Source organism: Etheostoma spectabile, chromosome 3, assembly GCF_008692095.1.
Source record: "Etheostoma spectabile isolate EspeVRDwgs_2016 chromosome 3, UIUC_Espe_1.0, whole genome shotgun sequence".
NCBI lineage: Eukaryota > Metazoa > Chordata > Actinopteri > Perciformes > Percidae > Etheostoma > Etheostoma spectabile.
In genome coordinates, this window is record NC_045735.1 from 28,382,653 (window position 1) to 28,402,653 (window position 20,001).

Sequence of the window (20,001 nt, forward strand, 5' to 3'; positions counted from 1 at the left end):
AGAAGAAGCAAAAAGCGTGAAACAAACCTTTCACACTGCTTGCAGAAGTGCACTGTGACTTGCTTGGGGATTCCTTCTGAGATGTCGACCTGAGTTCGCAGGCAGGCTACACACATGTTGGCAGGGTTGGGAGGAATGGGGACCCCACATGTGCAGCACAGGCTGGGGAGGAGAGAGGCGACATTGGTAAAACTCTGTGACATAAACAAATGATGTGGCAGAATTTGTTTTTTATACATGCACAATGGCATAATACCTCTGGGTCAAATTAAGAAAATGTGTTTTGTGAGTTTTAGAACATTCATAAAGTTAACATCCACTGCATTCCTGCTGACCAGTTCCCGAGGCATACAGTTTACTGTATTGCATTTTCTTCCATCTTTGTAAAAGGTATCGGTTTCTGTTTATTTTAAGATGCTATGCAATAGTTACACAGCTCAATTTGATATGAGCTCATGAATCATAGCAATGAACATTTAGATGTCGGTGGTTTTGTCAAAATGACATTGTGCTCTAGAGCAGTTGAAATCACAGACTGTTTAGAAAACTCCTCCTGGTTGCTGTGTTACCAAGTGGGACGTTAGAAGACAACTAACATGCAAACAACAACCTGTCCAAATTCATCTGCTAGATTGGCGACATTGTATCTCAGTGTGCAGTCCCTGGTTCTGTACTTTATAACTTTTACTAGTTATCCACTACTGTGCTGCAATCAACTGTTGATTATTACCCAATAACCAATACTTTCATCTGTAGTACAAGGAGCTTATATTCAATATGGAAAACAAAAATGGCCAAATGTTTACTATGATATTTTACTAGATCTCAAGTCTATCCAAATGAATGACTCTGTACTGAAATAGCATGCCAGTCTTTGTAACCACAACATAAGAAGGAGTGTGTGCTTTAATCCATCTGTCAATAAGGCAAACTTTTCTCTTTGTGAGCATTTAGCAAACACATGTAACACTAATATCTTTAATGCACACACCATTTGGTTGTGCCATTGTATATGCCGGCCTACTACAGAGCAATCAATATTAATAGCTAAGGATGTGTTTTGCTAGTGAAACATGTATAAATTGACTCCTAGTGACAGGCCTTACACAATACAACAGATTCGAGGACATAAATACCATTTATATTTGTTCACTTACATATTCCCCTGGCTGCTTGTGGCAGGAGCTTGAATGTACTCCATTCTTGTCAACTTGACAGGTCAGTGTATGTCAGTGGATTTTTGTGATTTCTGAAAACAAAAACATAACAGATTTAACAGGTACAGCTTTGACAGTAACAAGACTGCTAGAGAATAGCCAACGTTAGCTGGTAGCGAGCACTGTGTAACTACATTGTTTCTAACAGCAGGTACACATTATAACACCATGTGTTTGTTGTTCACACTCAGAAACAAAAAGTCAGCTATAAAAGACTGTTAGGTCATTGAAAAAGTTGCAGGGCAGGCTATAGTCAACGCTGCTAGCATCAGACAGCTAGCATTAGAGGCTAAGTTGCGAGTTTTTATGGGTGATTCTCAAAGATATTCGTGAAGAAACAAGCACACAATGTCAACCAAAAGTATTCGATAACTACAGCTGCTACAAGCGTGTGATGACAAAACTTACTAAAGTTATTTTGATGGGAAATCCGCAACACACCATAAAAAGTCCTCCACGTTTTCCACACCGAGGAGCGAGGGAGGCTTGGCGACGTCATGCAGCAAGGACCCCGGGACTGTCCATTCCAGTCTGCCTGAATAAAATTCCTTCAAAACATTTTAATAAGCCAATAAAAGGCTAAATAAAATATGTTTGGCATTAATGGTTAGATTAACTATTTCACAGTACTGAACAATAATATAAATATAACTGTTAAAAATCTAACACTAGAATAAGGTGAGTTTAAACAAGTTGCTACTTAAAATAAAATAAAAATGTAACAATAGAAAAAAAGAGTGAAAAAACTTCATCATGTCCCAATATCTAAAATTCTGCCCTGCTGCAACATTATGTGCATAGGCCATAACGGGCTACTGTATGACTATCTTAAACATTATGGCCAGGCCCCCAAACTCGAAGTGAATAAATAACTTGAATATTGCCTATTTAAATGAAGCTTACATGCTATAATAGCATGTAAGCTTCATTTAAATGGGATTTAGGATTCCATATGTCCATCTAGCTCAGTTTTAATTAAACACAAAACACTTATTTTGAAAACCCAATTGCCACCAACGGGTTGTGGTGGGACCTCTGCGTGTCTGGGGCAGTAACAAAGTTGGAAATCCGGTGCTAAATTTTGCGATTATCCATCTGATTATGTAAATTGTTATAATGACTTTTGCAAAATTAGGAACCTGTGTTGAAAAATTTATAATCCACGGTTTTTGGAGCACCTGTAGTATGGCAGCTCCCTGGATGCCTTCAGGTGCTGTCGGAAATATTCAACTCAAAACGAGCGAACATTGACGATCATGCGACTCTTTTAGAACTGACTGTAACCTAATCGAATTAAATTGAATTAAGTTCAATAATATTGATCATTTGGATCAGTTCAATGGCTATGGAGCAGTATTTTGTGATTAAATGAAAACACAATATGTAAAGATGCTGGAACTCTTTTTCCACTGCTCCAGCTGAATTCTTATGTGACAGGTGGTGGTTAGGGCTGGGGGATAATACAATTTCAGTGAACTCATACTGATGATATGATCTTATTATTATATCTATTTATCTTCTTTTTTTAATATCATTTCTTTCTATTTGGATTTGGCGTTTTGTTGCGTTTTTTTCATGTTGTTCTGAGACATTTATTATCCTAATGCACTTTAAATTGCCTCTGTTTTTCAAATAGGCATAAAGGTGCTTTGCATAAATTTCTGTACTCAAATCAATTATTCTGTTATTTGAAATTTGTCAGACATGATACAATAAATTTGGTCTCGTGCAGGTTACATGTGGGACACAGTTAATCTGACATGATTGTGCCAAAAATTCCCTATCGTAATGAACCCATTCGTATAACAGACTTATTTGTGACATTTTACACGCCAAGCTATTATAAAAGATGAAACATGTTTTAGGCTACAACATACATTCCGGTAATCCTATAGAGAGTGATCACACTGCCGTCTCTGGGTCAGTGACTCGTTTGAGGGACATTGCGAGCTGCACCTGAAGGCAGCACCCCCAGTTTAGTCAGTCAGCAGCAGAGAGTCGCAGCCAGTGTGGCAGCTGGGAATGTGGGGCTTTCAACAGACCGCTATTTTCAGAGCTGGGAAACCTAGCGGGGCTGGCCAGGAAGACACTTCTCTGCCCGCAACTGTACTTTAGCCAGGACACTGGCTTAACTTGAAGTCCAAACGGGCGACCTGCGTTTTCTGTCCAGGGGAGTCGGTGTTGTCGGACCGCATCAGATGGTCAACGGACAGCCGCTGGTGTCTCACTGCGGGGCTGCGTGCTAGAGGGGAACCAGTCGGAGCTAACACTTTACCTTCTGCCTGGTGTGTCCTAAACAATGCACTAAAGTGTCACTTCTTTAGTATAATCTGTATGTGTCCCGGTGTGAAACGCTTGGTTAAATGTGTCTGTTTCACCGCTACCAAAGCACTCACACGAACGACGATGGACTGAAATCTGCGGCTGGGGCGAGCGACACACAACCTGCCGCGATTTCCTGCATGTAAATAAATAAATGATAGAGGATACAATGACCCTGCTGTCTTTACTAGGTCGGATCATGCGTTATTTTCTGCTCAGACCGGAGACCTTGTTCCTCCTGTGTATCAGCCTGGCTCTGTGGAGTTACTTCTTTCACACGGACGAAGTGAAGACCATCGTCAAGTCCAGCCGGGACGCGGTCAAGATGGTCAAGGGGAAAGTGGCGGAGATGATGCAGAACGAGCGGTTCGGTGGGCTGGACGTCCTGGACGCGGAGTTCTCCAAGACCTGGGAGTTCAAGAGCAACAACGTGGCCGTGTACTCCATCCAAGGCCGGCGAGACCACATGGAGGACAGGTTTGAGGTGCTCACCGACGTCGTCAACAAGAGTCACCCGTCTATATTTGGGATTTTTGATGGCCATGGAGGAGAGGTGAGTACAGTGGGGGGGGATAAAGACAAAGTGTTGTCTGTATGTGTGTCTTTTAAGGCATCCAGTCCACATTACTCTCACGTCTTTCCACCACATACACCTGTTTGGGGACCCATGCACCCCAGGCTGAGCTGTAGGGGCCCCTAAAGTGTCTGGGTTAAGATGCCTTAAAAGTAATCTCCAGGTGTGTGCATATATCAGTGTTTTGTATTTATCATGTCTGGTCAGGTTTACTGTCTAAAATGTATTAAATCCACAAGTGAGACAAAGTGGAGCGGGCCAAAATAGTCTTTGAAAAGGGCATTTTTAAGATGAAAGTAGGCTATGCTTGTCAGAACAGCATCTAACAATGAATATAGATATTTTTAAATAGAATTATTAAATAGTTTTATCAAATGTTGAAAATGATGTCAAATAAAGCCCGTCAGAAGGGATTAAAGTCCAGAGCTGAATTAGCTGTTAAACCTATTATCTGACCAGCTGCCACAATTTTAACTTTTCAGAACAAATACTTGTGTCAGCTGATGAATGAGTGAGTGAGGGATCTGATTTATTGCATTTTAATTAAATCTCCTTGGCTTGGATCAGTCGGCCGGGGGGGGGGCAAAGATGAGCTGATTTAAAGAATATAACACATAAGCACAATACTACAATGATGAAGGTCTTCAAACTACTTTTTTGACACAAAGATCTTCTTTAGGTCAGGTAATGAAGGGCCCACTTTAAGGCCCTCATCAAGTCAGTTGATATTGTGCGTTAGTGGTGCATATTCCCATACAAGGACAAACCAGGTAAAGCACTGCAAGCCTGGAGATCTTGGGGCCGTGGAGGCAATTAGTAATCCAGCCTTGGGCATTTGTCATTGAGTATTTGTGAAAATGTGCAGCGGGAGTCGAGTATCCAGCTGTGCGTGGGATCCCATAATTCCTTGCTACAGCCCTGCACACGCATTCAACCACACATCTCTTTCAAAAGGCAAGGCAACTGCATCTTGTCTATTTACAGCTAAACATCATTCCAAAAATATCCACCTCATGTTTTTTTTTTTTTTTTGCCAAAACATTTTTTTTAGGATGCAGACAGCTTAGTCCCCATGGTCTAACGTGATTATAGCTGGAAGGAGGAGGGTCGACTCAAATCGGGGTGCTTCAGAGAGGCATATACATGTAGCTATAGCTGAGCTCAATACTATGAGCAAAGCGTAACTGAAGTGGTTCATTAGATCACGGATTTGTTTGACACTGCCCCCCTCAAGTCAATATTTGTTTGCAGCTAAGGAATGATGTCATTTTCTTTCTGCGTCCTTGGTGCTAACTTATGTTCTTCAACATGAATGTGGTAGTGCGTCCAGGGCAGCAAGGAAAACGCTTTACAAAGCACGCAACCCTTAAAAATAAAAGTTGTCAGTTGAAGGGACAAAGAGCATTTGAGATGGCACCATGGTTAGATGGGAACATGAGAACACTGATGTATCATGAAGTCATGGCATGCTTAAAGACTGGCATTGTTTCTCAGGACTTAAACCATGACCTCATCTGACAGCACAAAACACACAAACTGTAAGTGACAGTGTATCCCATTTTCCTCTGTCTCTCATCTTCTCTTCTCTATGCTTCAGCTTGTACATTAAACATCACACTATTCTGGTTGTTGAGGAGCTCCATGCGGTTTTGGGGCCTGACAGCGACTGTCTTCAGTTTGACTGCTGTGGTCTGATTGAGGCTGTACGATAACATGCTAAAAATAGGCAGCCACAGGCATAGAGGATAGCTGTTCTTTTAGGGGAAATTAAATTTTAGGCCGCGGTGCTGACTGCTGCAGCTTGTGACCAAAGTGGTCATTGAATTGTTTTTCCCTGCGGCCTTTTTCCTTCTTCTTCTCTCTCTGGAGTTCCTTTTTTTTGGAGACTGGTGACCGAACCTGTAAGCTTTGCTGCAGCTCCCACACGTATGGTTAAGAGACTAGAAGAAATAAATAGGAACTACATGTTTGTATATACAGTATGTTACAGAAAAATGAGAGAAAACGAGTGGGAGAGCATCTATGGTGAGAGTAAGAGCAAGAAGAGAGGGCTCAGATTTGCCCACGTAGGCGAGAAGCTGTTTTGTCACTGCATGTCCATGGGCAACAATTTGGTCTGTTTCCATTCCCACGCCCTCTTTTGAAGTGTGTGAAATGGTTGCCAGACAGCAGCCTTCAAAAACAACATCTTCTCTTTAGCGAATCTAGATATATATATATATATATATATATATATATATATATATATATATATATATAAAGTGTTTTTTTTTTTTTTTCTTTTTCTTGTTGGCCAGAGAGCATTGAAGCCCAAGGCTACACCAGGAATACTGGCTGCCTCAGCTGGCTAGTTAGTGAGGTGTCAGCCCCTTCCATTTCCCTCTACACACACACTCTGCTCATCCCAAACACACAACACAGTCATTAAAGAAATGTTGGACTCGTGTCAACTTCCATCTAGCACCCAAGACTTTGCATCCACATCAACAGGTCTTAGAAGCTGTTTGCAAAGCCTGTAATAGACAGAAATGTAAAATAATCCACTGGGGTGAGTGTGCCAACTAATTAGAGCAGATTATTAACATAAACATCAAGGGAAGCGGTAGTGGATCCTAATGCAATTAATTAGGTCAGCAACCAATGATTATTTTTAATTACGGATTAATACGCTGATTATTTTCTTGATTAATCCATAAAATATATAAAAATATATCAAATATAAAAATTGGTGGTTGGGTGGTAGTAGCTTAGTTAGTAGAGGGCGTTGGGAACCGGAGGGTTGCTGGTTCAAGTCCCCATACGGGCCAAAGTATGGTGGTGGACTGGTAGTTGGAAAAGTGCCAGTTCACCTTCTGGGCACTGCCAAGGTGCTCTTGAGCAAGGCACCAAACCCCCAACTGCTCGGGTTGCCTTTCTATAGACAGCCCCCCCCACTCTGACATTTCTCCAATTAGTGCATGTCTAGGTACTGAGCATGTGTGTGTAGTGCGGGGCCTGTGTGTAATAACAACAGAGTGTACATTGTAATTTCCCCTTGCTGGAATAATAAAGTATGCGTTATTATTATTATTACTTTGTAAGACAAAGAAAAGCCGCTCATACTCATAATTGAGAGGGTGAAAATAGGTAATGTTTGGCATTTGGTATGTTCTTAAAAATGTACTAAAGTAATAAGTTTTTCTGTTTAGAATCTGTGATTGCAATAAATTAAAGCTTCATCCTTGTCCTGCTGGCGATTCAGATTTCCTCTCTTGCCTTCTGTAACAGACTAGTAATTAGGGGAGGATCTCTTGGCATTTATCGATTATCGATGCATCTCGATGCAACAATTTGTACATTTCAATGCGTGATTTTGAAAATATACAGTAAATATAAATCTGTTTGTTACCCACAGTTTGCTAATCACTTCCTAGACAAAGCTTAGATTTTGACATATGCTGTATACAGTATTTGTCACACAAGTTTTAATGAAACGTTGTGTCTACTGAGGGTTTTATTTTGTAGTCATTCCATGCTTAAGCCTCAGACATGCTTGTGAAAGTCACCTTCTCTCTCAGTAATCTCCCATGTCAGAGACTCAGCTGTTCAAAGGTGGAGAACTGGCTTCTTAGAACATGAAACATGAGGTGGTCAGATGTAATGTGATAAACTAGATGAACAGTCTATATGTGTGTTTTGCCTAATTATTTTATGTAACATTTATGATCATGTGTGTATACAAAACTTTTTTTTCTCCTTTTGGCCATTTTAGTGTGTGTGTATTTTCTAGACTCTTGCCTAAAGTCTAAGTTGATTATCACATCCTCTTTCAGTCCTTCTATTTTCTGATTTGTCTGGAGACAGTAACTTTTAATTAAAAATCAACACATCTAAAAAAAAAAACAAGAGACAATCGTGATGCATCTAAGAATCAATCATTTTTCCCACCCCTAGTAGTAATACATCGTCATTGTCGTTATTGCAGGAAGCAGATGTAAAAGAGTAGTTGTGTTACTGTTGTCTTGATTTTATTGTGCAAAATAAACACATTCAAATCCCAGGCTGTGAGTTCAGCATGTTGGAGGATAGAAAGTTAAGGCAGATTATAACCAGATACACCATCAGTCAGTGCTAAATCACACGTGGAAAGCTCCCTTTTTTTCGTTCTCTATCTCTCCGTACCACACACCCACTTGCACACCCCAACGCAAATTACATTTTCAAGTGTTGAAAATCAGTGTTTAATGTGAACACATCCAGCGGCATACTCAGCCATATATCAAATAATGGGCTCGGGGGGGGGGGGTTTATTTGTTAAATGGAGATTGATTTTTAGCTGACACATGGGAATAACCTGCTGAAAGTGATAACCCTGGGCTCTCTATCCATATAACGACAGCACCCCCATTTGTTACTGAATGGCATGTAGAGAGTCAGCCGAACTCTCTCCTCCCTGCCTTACTGTCAACTTTAGAATACAGAGAATACATTCTCTACAAGGAGGAGGGGGGGGGGTTCTGTTTGTTCTGTTGATTTCTCAGTCTATCAGGGCTCACTTTTTCATGTAGTTTTTGATCTGCGGTGTTTGTTTTGGAGTGGGTTGTGATAGATATATAGTCTCTTACTGTGTAGGAGGCGATGGGAGAGCGCCAAGTAAAGAAGTAGAAGAAAAATGATAACACCACAAGGACGATTAGCATTTTTAGAGGGATCCTCTCTGTCTGTATTCAGCTCCTAGCTTGTCCTTCGTTCACCTTTGCCTCATATTCAGGCTGAATGGCCATTTTAGTTTTAGCTTCATTATTCATTTCTTGAATTACAGAGTAGACGGGACTTTGGGAGCATTTAAAGCAGTGGTGCAGCATAGATCACCTTTCTTTGCCACTTCACAATAAAGGACATTTTATAGTGAGAAAGGCTGGTGTCCGAATTTGAGATATTTGAATGTGTTTGCGTTTACTCCAGAAGTATAGGGTAGGTATATTCTAGGCAGTTTGAATTCCTTTCAGAGTTTGCTCTCACTCGAGAGATGAAAGAAAGCCCGCATGTGACTAACTGCACTGTTGGCATTACAGGATTAGAGAAAGTGTGTGTGTGTGTGTGTGTGTGTGTGTGTGTGTGTGTGTGTGTGTGTGTGTGTGTGGGTGTGTGTGGGTGTGTTGTGTGGTGTGTGTGTGTGTGTGTGTGTGTGTGTGTGTGTGTGTGTGTGTGTGTGAGAAGGGGCTTCTCCTTCATGGACGTTGAGGTCTCGCACTGAGATGAGCGGGTCAGTTTGGTGTTATCTGGTTTTCTAGGGAGAGACAACTTCACTGCGACTGAGACAGAAATGCCAAAGGCCTATCAGGACCAGACACCTGCCTCACACTATTTTACATTACGTGCTCAATCAGTGCATTCAGCAAGTTTCTGAAAAATACCGATTTTTTTATGGAAACTCATTCAATACAGTTTTAGAACTGTTAAAGTGGCTATAATCAATATTTTGTTATTGAAAATTGAACCTGTGACTACTTTTATGTGAAAGGGCTTCTCTTTAGTGAATAACCAACATAATTATCATTTGAATCTGCAGTTTCCGTCAGCTGTACAGAGCTTTATAGCTTCCTTTGGCTCATTGTTTGGTTTTATAGCCTACAACTTTGCTATTGTGATTAATTTTTCAGCCAGGGCCGCCTCTAAAAACTCACTGTACACTACCTACCCAACATCAAACCTCAAGACAGGCGCAGTTGGCAAGTAGTTGGTGAACACAGTGGAACATTTAGCTGCTAAAGAGCCAGGTATTTCCCTTAAGAGTTGGGAGACCAAAACAGAGCTAAAAGAGAGTGAATATTCATCAAGTGGTCACAAGCTGAACTCCAAATAAATTATTAATCTTGCTCCATATTTGCTTGATGTAACAATTTACTTTCAAGTTTGCCATATCTTAAAAGATGATACTATGTCGTGCTGTGTGTTCACAGCTAGTTTCTGCTGCCCCCATGTGGCCAAAAAATCAGTCATTACCAGTTTAAGGACATAAAATCTGGTTTCATCAACCAAATTTATTCCCTTCTATAAACCATGACATGACTAGGACTAGCAGATTTGCTCTGCAGGATGGAGTTACACCACCGGGCTGAAGCATCTGCAGCAGGGCTAAGCAATCATACACTGAAGTGTTCATGAGTAGGACGGAGGTCCCGGCAGTTGCAGCAGTTTACTCTGCACTTTAACCGTACGGGGCAAAAAAAGGAATTAATTAATGAGGATTAGCAAAATCTGTTATCATTCTGTATCCACTTCTGTCACTTGTGGCGAAAGCTGATGCTCAACATTTAAGCCCCTTCTTGATGTCAAATGAAGCAGAAAGTGGAAAGCAGATGGGAAGTCCTGTTCTGCTGGAAAATACTAGTGCACCAGAGAAGAGACCGCAGAGCTTGAGCATTCTGTTGAAACGTCCTCTGAACTTCTGGTAATTAGTCCTCATTGGCAAGGTTTGTTTTCATGCTAGAGACAGGACTGTCTGGGAGCGACTGAGGAGTGGAGTCACAGAGTGAAATAAATGGATGAATGGGGCTGTTGACTGTCAAGCAACGTTCATGTCATCTGTAGTCTCTTGTTTTCCACTGTCATCCTTTTCCATAAAATAAATGCCATTTTAACAAAAATCCATTAGTTTTAATATTTGTCTCTGTGTGTCTTAGCTTGTAAAAACCTTCTTTCTATAAAGGCCTTTAGGAGGTCAAACAGAGCATGTGCTTCTCTTGTTTTATAGGGTTTATTGTCTGTGTGACAGGATTGTGTGCGCGTGTTTGCAACAGCATGTAGCACCGGATAATAGTGTCTTCTTTAACCTCAGTGTGCTGTCCTTCCCTGCTGGCAGAGACTGCTCAATAATTGAATACACTTACTGTCAAACACTTGCGCTAAACCCCCCTGACTAAATATATACACGCACCTCCAAGCAGAAGGAAGCCACAATGTCATTGTACCTCCCATATCATCGTATGTTAACATTTTTTTGAGATCTTGTGTGGAAAATTGTTTGCGAAGTTGGAGCTTCGTGGTGTTTAGCTGCTCTTTGTCCTTCTCCCCCTTTGCCCACTCCTTTCCCAGTGGGGCTAGTTTGAGCTGACATGGTGCTGAAAAGTGGGCCCGGTAATGGAGCTGTTGTGATTGGTTGCCAACCCCCACCCCCAATCCCGCCCCGTTGTCACCCCACAGCACCCCGTTTGCTCTTTTCACCTATTTGTCCATCCTCCCTCCATCTCCTCTCTCTTAGGGGTTTAGCAGTGAATGAATAGCCCATGTCAACGTCTCCAAGGCAATGTCAACCAGCTGTCGCCCCATGATAGCATATCCCCACTCCCCACTGAGTCCACCCTTGCTTCGGCTGGTTGCCACACTCTCCTACCCCATGTGATGTGTTCCCTATGTAGATGCCAAGCATGTTGATTGTGTTTGAAGTGGAGGTTTAAAATCCAATTGTAGACATTGCAAAGCTACAAGTCTGGCTCTGAATGCATAATGCTCACCTAGAGCAGTACTATATTTGTCCAAAGCAATGCAATTAGACTGTACAGTCTTATGTGTGTTTTTGGTCTGTAGCTGTAGTCTCTAAATCACATCACATGGCTGGAATGGACTGGGCTGCTTGGTCTAATCTACGGCTTGTTTTGAAAGGGGGCATTCTTCACGTAGAAGGCAGTTATGTAAAATGAAAGAATGCATTTTTGTTTTTTGTCGTCTACCATTTTAATCTGACTATAGGAGCCTAAGTCTGTATGCCAGCTCCACAGTTGTTTGTTTGTCTACGTGTGATTGAAAAAATAGATGAGTCAGTTGGAGTTTGCCTGCTCGCTGTCTTGGCAGTAAAGGAGCGCGGGAGAAGAATGTTGGCTGAGAGAAGGTAGCAGGTCGCAGCTGTTCAGAGTTAGCGACATTGGCGTGATTGTGTGTGCGAAGAGACTGGGCCGTGATTTTTGTAACGCTCGCAGTCGTGGCTCTTACTCTCTTGTTGCTGGCCAGATGGGCCTGTGGGTAGGGCAGGTGCATCCTTCTAAACGGAAACAGGCCTCCTGGTTGTGTTTGTCGGTCACTGTCATTTCCACAAGTTGGACATAACCCATTCGATCGTTTTAAAATGTCTAACACTTTCTGTCAGAAAAAATGAAACATTTCAAAGTATGCTTTTCAGCTGTAGATTGATTTTTCTATCATAACTTACTCTGAATGTATGAGTCTACTATCACATGTTGGTGTATGTTCAAAGTTTGCATTCTGGAGCCGGTCTGCCGCACACGTGCTTCACAGCCTTCCAGACATCAATCCATCCAGACAGGAGGAATGCAGCCGATATAATTGTTCGATATTCGCACATGGTTTCTATTCACTGTGAGCTATACACCTTTAAATACACTCTGCGGTGGACCAATCCTGGCCAAGTTGTCTTTAATTTACACTTTCACAAAGGCTCGCGGGATAAGTCAGAATTGGACTCCACATCATGTCATTCATTTGTGATTGACATTGGGAGGGAGAAGGATCTTATGCACACACAGATGTGCAAATGTCTGAACAAACTGGAGGAAAAGAACAAGGTGATAGTGTGTGCATGCGTGCGTGTGCGCGTGTGTGTGATTGTTTGTATCCCAGGGTCTTGCTTGATTTCTGCCATGTACTGTTGATTATGGCCCCTTGAGATTTATGACCCTTGTGAGCACAGTTTTTTCATCCTGTTGTTTTCCTCTGTGGTTCCCTCCTTTTTTCAGGTCATTTATTGAGAAGGGTGGTGCCGGAGCAATCTAACACTGTTAAGGGTTTCTGGTGAACCATCTGCTGTGTAAGGGCTAGATAAAGTTGTTGGTCCAAAAGAGAATGCTGATGAGGTTGGAGAGATAATGAAAAAGACAAAACCCGGAGAAGGGATGAAGAAGTTTGAGAAGATTGAGGGCAATTTGCAAATAGATTGCAGACAACGACCACATGTTCATCAGGGCAACTGCAGTAAGTAAAGTTAATCTTTCGATGGGATTTAAAGTTGATTCCAATCTGGATTTGTCCGACCTTTTGTGTGTTATCCTGAACCAAGTCAACAGTGGCTGAAGGCCACAACTGGCAAGCTGAGTGTAAACCCTGCACTTAGCCTCGTCCCAATCTGTAATATACTATCTACTGGCTGCCAAAACGTAATGTTTGTGGCCTCTGGAGGTATCGCTGGCCTCATTTAGAAAATCAGAAATGGGTTGTTCGTAGGCTCCAATTGCTCCGACACACATTTCCTGTTAACATCAAAGCATTTGCTGATATGAAACATTTTAGTACAGTGCTAATTTAAAATCACCATTGTACTCCGTGCACACCAGTAGTAAATGCTAACATTGAGATAAAGCACACAGTATTTTCAGTTTTTTGTTTTTTTTGTTTTTTAATGTGGCCGGGTTGGCTCAATAGGTAGAGCAGGCACACATACAGTATACTTTGAGGTTTATGCCTTGATGCAGAGGTCCAAGGTTTGAGTCCGACCTCTGACAATTTCCTGTGCATATTCCCCCCCCCCACTTTCTCCCCTTTCGCATTTTGCTGTCCTGTCCATTAAAGGCGGAAGAGCCCAAAAAAATCTTTAAAAACAACAATATTTTTAATGATTTTTGTTAAGACATTTCCTCATACACCCCCAATTTGTCTTTTAATATACATGTTGATCTTTCCATGGACATACATTGCGCCATATTCTTGATCCAAGCACCAATTGCATGTGCCTCTATTTTTGTCCAGTTGAGAGCTATAGTCATTGCTTATACATTATTAGTTCTTTTACTGTAAATACGTTAATCCAACACCATTCGTTGTACTGGAAAGTAAATGTAAACAATTGGTCCATATAAAAATGAAAACTACTCCTTTTTTACAGGACAACATGCACTTTTAGAGTGTAATCATTTTCATGAATGATTAATCTGCCAATCAATTTCTTGATTGACTGCTTGGTAATAAAATGTCATTAAAAAATTCCAATGTCCATTCAAAGGCATTAGGCATTATTGTGATAAATATGCTTGTTGGATAATGTGCTGATGTAATGATTTTTAACTGCCACATATGTTAGCGTGCTACCCTTTAGGACAACAGATATAGTATACATTCAATCCAGTGTGTTGGTAATGGGTCTCAGTTAAAGGGGCTTTTGTGTGTGCTGAGGGTCACAGGCGGGTTATGGCTTGGAAAGGATGGGAAGTTAAGAACCAGATAAGCAGGGCTGGTAATTGATTAGCGTGGTGCAGAGGAAGCTTACGGTGATGTGAGCTAATGCTAACAGCTCAAGGCTCTTAGGATCCCAGCTCTCTTCCTGAGAGCGCCTCTAAGCCGAGGCTAAAAGGAGTCGAAGAGACAGCGGGGAAGATTAGATTTACACTAATCCCACTTGGGAGATTGGGACTATATGTTCTCTCCATGGATTCACTTTCTTTTTTTCCACTATCTGTCTCCCACTCGTCTGTATTTATTTATTTCCCAAATTAATTCCTCTTCCCTTCCTGTTGGATATGTTTAGATGTCCTCCTCCATTTAGTGCATGTGTTCACCTGCAAGCATTTGTTATCCGGAGAAATCAGTTTGTTGCTCTCCTCCTGAGTTGATTGAATGACCTTTTCCAACAGCATAGATTACAGCTCTACAGCTGCTCAGAGGAGGAGAGACCCTTCATTGAGGGTGAGAGGAGAGGAAAACGATGGCATGGATGATAAGTGCCCTCAGTCGGGTCAGGCTAGAGGAGGACAGAGGGGGGAAGGAGAGGAGAAAAGAGAGGGATTGACAAATCAGCCCAAGAAGTACAAATGCTACAGGCTGTCAAAGGTGTAAATGAAGATAGTAACGGAAGGAGCTTAAAGCTGCTGAAAGGTAAAGAAAAGGCAGGGAAACAGTAGAGAAAAGGCAGGTAAGAAGTTATTCTATGGGGATAAAACCATGAATGCTGGGATGTTTGCCTTGCCCTTATAGCCTTAAGAATTTTTCAGGCTTGCAGTATAACTGATGTTAGACAAAGAGTTTGTGGAGATTCAGAGGCTTAAAGAGTCCGTGTGAAGCAAAGCGTTGACAGATAGAGGCTAAACATACTGTAACTGTACAACGTGCTGTGAGTTGGATTGTGTGAAGTTCCAGTGCAGGTCTTTTCATCTCTTGATCATACGCCTGTCAGATTGAAGGCCACGGCACCAGTTCCTCCCCTGAGAAAGAATGACATACTTTTCTAACTCTTTCCTCTGTTTTTTATCTTCTCTCTCACACTTGCTCTCTCTCTGTTGACCTTCTCCCTACAGTCACTGTGTCTGCTTTCCTTCCTTCTCTTCTCCTCCTCTTCATCCACTCTAACTTATCTCTTCTCTAATTTATCTCCTTCCGATCCCCCCTCTGATCTCTTTTGTCTTTATAAATGAAAATCTGTCATTCACCCTGAGTGTCTCCAGGTCTCACACACACACACACACACACACACACACACACACACACACACACACACACACACACACACACACACACACACACACACACACACACACACACACACACACACACACACACAGCTAACCTTGCACATGCAATATGCGATTTTGTAATAACACTGAACTGTTTAGAGTTCTTTCACTATAAGCTAATGGACCATTTCTGTTACTCCATACGCACACTCACACTCACTCTTCACACACACACACGTTTGGACTATTGTACTACACAGGTTTTTGGGTTTTGATCCGTGTTACTGGTAACTGTTCCTGGTGTGGTAAAATGTTAATAGTAAGATATATGATATATCAGATATTTCCCTTTTTTTTGCCAATGGTGTCTGGTAAGCCTTTTGTAGAATAAGAAGTATTTTCTGTTTTCCCCATTCCCTTTCTTCATGTCTTCTCTGACCTTTTGCTCTATTACCTCATATATCTCTCTCCACCTCGCTATATCCATTTCCATTCTTCTCCTTTTCTACCTCTGTCTCCCTTATCCCCCCCCTCCTCAGCCCCTACCCGCAGAGTCACCTTATCTCTCTGCAGTTTGTCTGACTTATTTATCACTGCTCTGAAATATTAAAGAGGCTGCTGCCTCCAGTCCTGAGGGGAGTCCATGACTTTTACTTTACAACACACCTACATATGCAAACGCATACTAACACACACAACCAAAATCATAATGTCTTCTGAAGATGGGACGCACTCTGCAGCACTACAGTGCATATGGTTTTGGAGTCATCTCCTAGTTCTTACAGACTGACAGACAGAAAACCGAGTCCTGACAGAGTCGGTCCCTTTGGGACTCTGTAGATGCATGTACACTGACAGAAAGATTAAGTGACATGCCACTTTCATGACACCACTTAACATTACATTGATTTGTCTTGCAAAACAAGGGAGTCCTGACTAAAGCTGAAACAATTTGATTGATTAATTGAATCGATTAATCAATTAGACGATTGTGGGAAAATAATTGGCAGCTATTTTGGCAATTGTTTCAATAATTCTTCTAGGAAAAATGCCTAACACAAGAAGAGTCAAGAAGTGCCTCAATAGCTAAATTCACCTCTCGTTGCACTTTCCCTCTTTGTTTTAGTGTTGATATTGACATGCTATTGGTAAGATTTAATAAAGCCTTTTAAAGAGTATTCTTGCTAAGCACTGTCAAGTCAATGTTATTTTTCAGCCCAAAACCACAAATTAGCTTCAAAGTGCTTTAACCTGTACAACATAGAACAACCTGTTATAGGTAGACCATCAGATCAGATAAGGGGGGAAAGGGCAACCTGAAGCACCTCCATAAAGTTGGGAGACCTGTGAAAAACTAAAGAATGGAGAATAAAATGATGCAGCAAAGGCCGAGATATCCTTCTATTCCTAGCAGAAAATCCCTTGGGGGGCAGTGGTGTCTAAGGCTGGAAATAGTGAGCAGGCCAAACTGGACTGGGTCTGCTCCATTATGATGCAGCACCTGCTGCCGAAACTGGGCTGCCTTGGAGACCGGTGGCCTGACGCCTGCCGGCTGCGCCTGCAGCCCTCCCTCACTGCACAGGCACAACAACAAATGTACAAGTTGTCAAGAGCTTGCAAACCAAAATGAACAAAAGTGAAAAAATATTCCCTACGTGGGGAAGCTTATTCATATAAGTGCCGATTCAATATATTAGCTGGACTATATTAAAAGCAGAGTTGTTTGATGCGTTCTACGTAAAGCGTATTGAATGTGGCCAGCCCAAATGCCCACGGTTTAGTTCTGAGCTGTAATGGGCAGCGTTTGGGATTGTTTTGGAAAGTGGGCACTGGGTTCGGTCTTTGGCTACACATCCTTTCCTCATTATGTTGTATGGGAACTTGGCTGTACAGAAGATTTGAACCATCATGGAGCAGCATGTGTCATCATCACCCCCCTCATCATTATACTGTTTACTTCCTAAATTAATTTGACCTGAGGGAGTTAGTCAAGTTTAAGGTATAAATAAAGGAAAATTAACTTCAGCGGGTCACTGAGCCAGTGAGAATTTTGTTGTACCGCTTCCAGACTGTAACTGATTTGCGTTCCGGCGGTGCCTTGTTTTCTTTTGCAGATCAAATAATAGTGTTGAAGACACATGGATCCTGAATCAGATTTTTTTTTTCTTTCAGAGACATCCGTTTCTCTCAGCCAGTGTAGGAAGGGACAAGCATGTCACACAGACTGATGTTGGCATGACTCGCATGCTGAAAGTAGCTTCTTCTTCTTTCTACTCTTACTCATATCTCCCAGTCCCAACTGTGTTGTTCCCATATTCATAGCTTCATCACGCAAAACCTTGTCCCCACACACACTCACCAAAACACATCGTATCCAGAGTCCATTGCCATCAAAGCAATGTTCTGATTGATGGAGGTCCCATAAACTGATGCATACGCAAACCCAAAAGCTTTATGGTGAATGGAGTAGATGAGTATTCATTTTTATGGCTGTCTGTATGTCACATTTCCAACAGTGCATATCACTTAATTCTCAAAGGGCACAGGTTAGGATTGGTTTTGGAGCACCTTGTTATGAACTCTGTGTGCACACCTTGATGAAGGCTTTGGTAAAGCACTTGTATATGTGGCTTTCTTCAGTGGGGCTTTTTCCCATGTCACTAATCAGACAAAGAGAGGAGGCCGGCAGTTTTTAAATCAACACGATAAAATGCCACATCTATCTACAGAGTGACAGCGGAAAAAGAGGAGGGTCAGGTTAAGAAAAAGAGGAGGAGATAGATGGATGCACTGGAATAAGCAAGTGAGCGAGGGGCCTGGAGAAGATGATCATAAATAAGAGAGAGATGATAAGACTCGTGTGAAGGGAGGAGAATGTAAAGGTGTGAGAGGGAGGTAGTAATCCAGATGACACCAGCAGAGTGCGGAGCTATTAAAATGAAAAGCCATCAATTTATTCACACATGCATCTTCTGCAAAACAAATCTACAGAAATTCAGCCGTCTCACTGTTCCTTATTTATGGGTGCCCCAATTATGGGCCTGCCGCCTGCTGCTGCTCCACACGCCGGATGTGTATATGGAAATTAGGTGCATGTGAAATGAAATATGGAAAAGTTACTTTAAACCATATGCCCGCTGTTGGGTTATTTTTCATGTGTGCAGTGTTGCTTAATTGAAAGAGTTGTTGTGCCAAAGAAGCCAGCTGTATGGAGATGAGAGCGCTCATGAATGGATGGACACAGGAAGGGATGAATGGAGTCCAGGAAGCTGTCGACTCAAGACTGGGGAAGCGGCACTTGGCAGAGTGTGCTGCAGTGTGCCTCATGGTGGCAAGAGTCTGTCGGAAGTCAACAACTTTGACAACTCAATCTGCATTTCAAGTAATCATCAGGTGTCTGCACGACACTGTATTATCATATTTAAAGCGGAAATGATGAGTCAATTAATAAAATAGTCAACATTCAGAAGAGGATTTTGTTACTTTTCTCGACAAGCAATTCATATTTCTTTCCTGGTAACAGCTTTTAAAATATGAGGATTTGGCATTTTTTTTGGTCATATTTAATGGTAAACTGAATATCATTGGGTTTCGGATTTTGTCAGATGACGCAAGCAACCTGTATATGTCGTCTTGGACTCTGGGAAATTGAAATGGCATCTCTCCCTTTTTTTTATTTTAAAATAAAAAAAACCATAAGAGGTATTTTCTTTTTTAAGATTATTTTTTGGGGCATTTTCAGCTTTTATTTTGACAGCTGAGGACATGAAAGGGGGGTAGAGAGAGGAATGACATGCAGCAGAGTACCACAGGATGAAGTCTAACCCCAGACCCTCTGCGTCAAGGAGTAAACCTCCATATACGGGCGCCCGCTCTACCAACTGAGCTATCCGGGCGCCCCATAAGAGGAATTTTAAAAGTCTTGCCAAGGAAAATATGTTTAATCTGATAACATGGGAGAATTTATAACTTCCTAGTTCATGCTGAAAACCTGTTAAACTGGGCAGAAACTACAAATTTTGCCTGACTTTATGGCCCGAATTGGTCAACCTTGACTTATGTCAAAATGGAGATTAATCTCTGCTAGATTTGCTGTCGTTTGACGTCCAGTTTTAGGAGGTTGCGGTGTGTGATTAATTGCTTGAGCGGGCAACAATCTGGCTGTTGGACGATCAGAAGGATTTCTTGCATGTCCAAAATTTTGGTCCTTCCCTGCAGTTTAAACAGTTTGGCAATGCAATTTCCTGCATGGCGGCTGTAAAAAGATCCATGAGCTTATTTTGATGTTATTGGAGTAGTATTTTACATGTTGTGGCTGTCTGTAGTCTCGACCAATACTGTGCTGTAATATAAATAAAGTTGATCTTCACTGCAAATCAGACCGACCATATTGTGCACATCTTTCCCGCTGCAAGTCAATATTAAAGACATGGCCATCTTGTTTTAAAAAAAA

The 20,001-nt window shown here is 41.7% G+C and overlaps 2 protein-coding genes across 4 annotated transcripts in view; one reads left to right on the top strand and one right to left on the bottom strand.

Annotated features, from left to right (window-relative positions):
- nmd3 (NMD3 ribosome export adaptor) overlaps positions 1 to 1,721 on the bottom strand; it is an 11,260-nt gene extending 9,539 nt beyond the window's left edge. The window contains exons 1-3 of one of the 3 annotated variants that reach the window (XM_032510319.1): positions 1,623 to 1,721; positions 1,158 to 1,253; positions 28 to 162 (exon numbers count right to left, since the gene is read on the bottom strand). In XM_032510319.1, coding sequence (XP_032366210.1) covers positions 28 to 162; positions 1,158 to 1,201 — 179 coding nt within the window. In that variant the 5' untranslated portion in view covers positions 1,202 to 1,253; positions 1,623 to 1,721. The remainder of the gene's footprint in view (positions 1 to 27; positions 163 to 1,157; positions 1,254 to 1,622) is intronic. The other 2 variants (XM_032510325.1, XM_032510327.1) reach the window with 2 other exon arrangements.
- Positions 1,722 to 3,169: 1,448 nt separating this feature from the next.
- ppm1lb (protein phosphatase, Mg2+/Mn2+ dependent, 1Lb) overlaps positions 3,170 to 20,001 on the top strand; it is a 43,153-nt gene continuing 26,321 nt past the window's right edge. Inside the window, exon 1 of the mRNA XM_032509878.1 lies at positions 3,170 to 4,092. Within this exon, the coding sequence (XP_032365769.1) occupies positions 3,694 to 4,092 (399 nt within the window). The 5' untranslated portion in view covers positions 3,170 to 3,693. The remainder of the gene's footprint in view (positions 4,093 to 20,001) is intronic.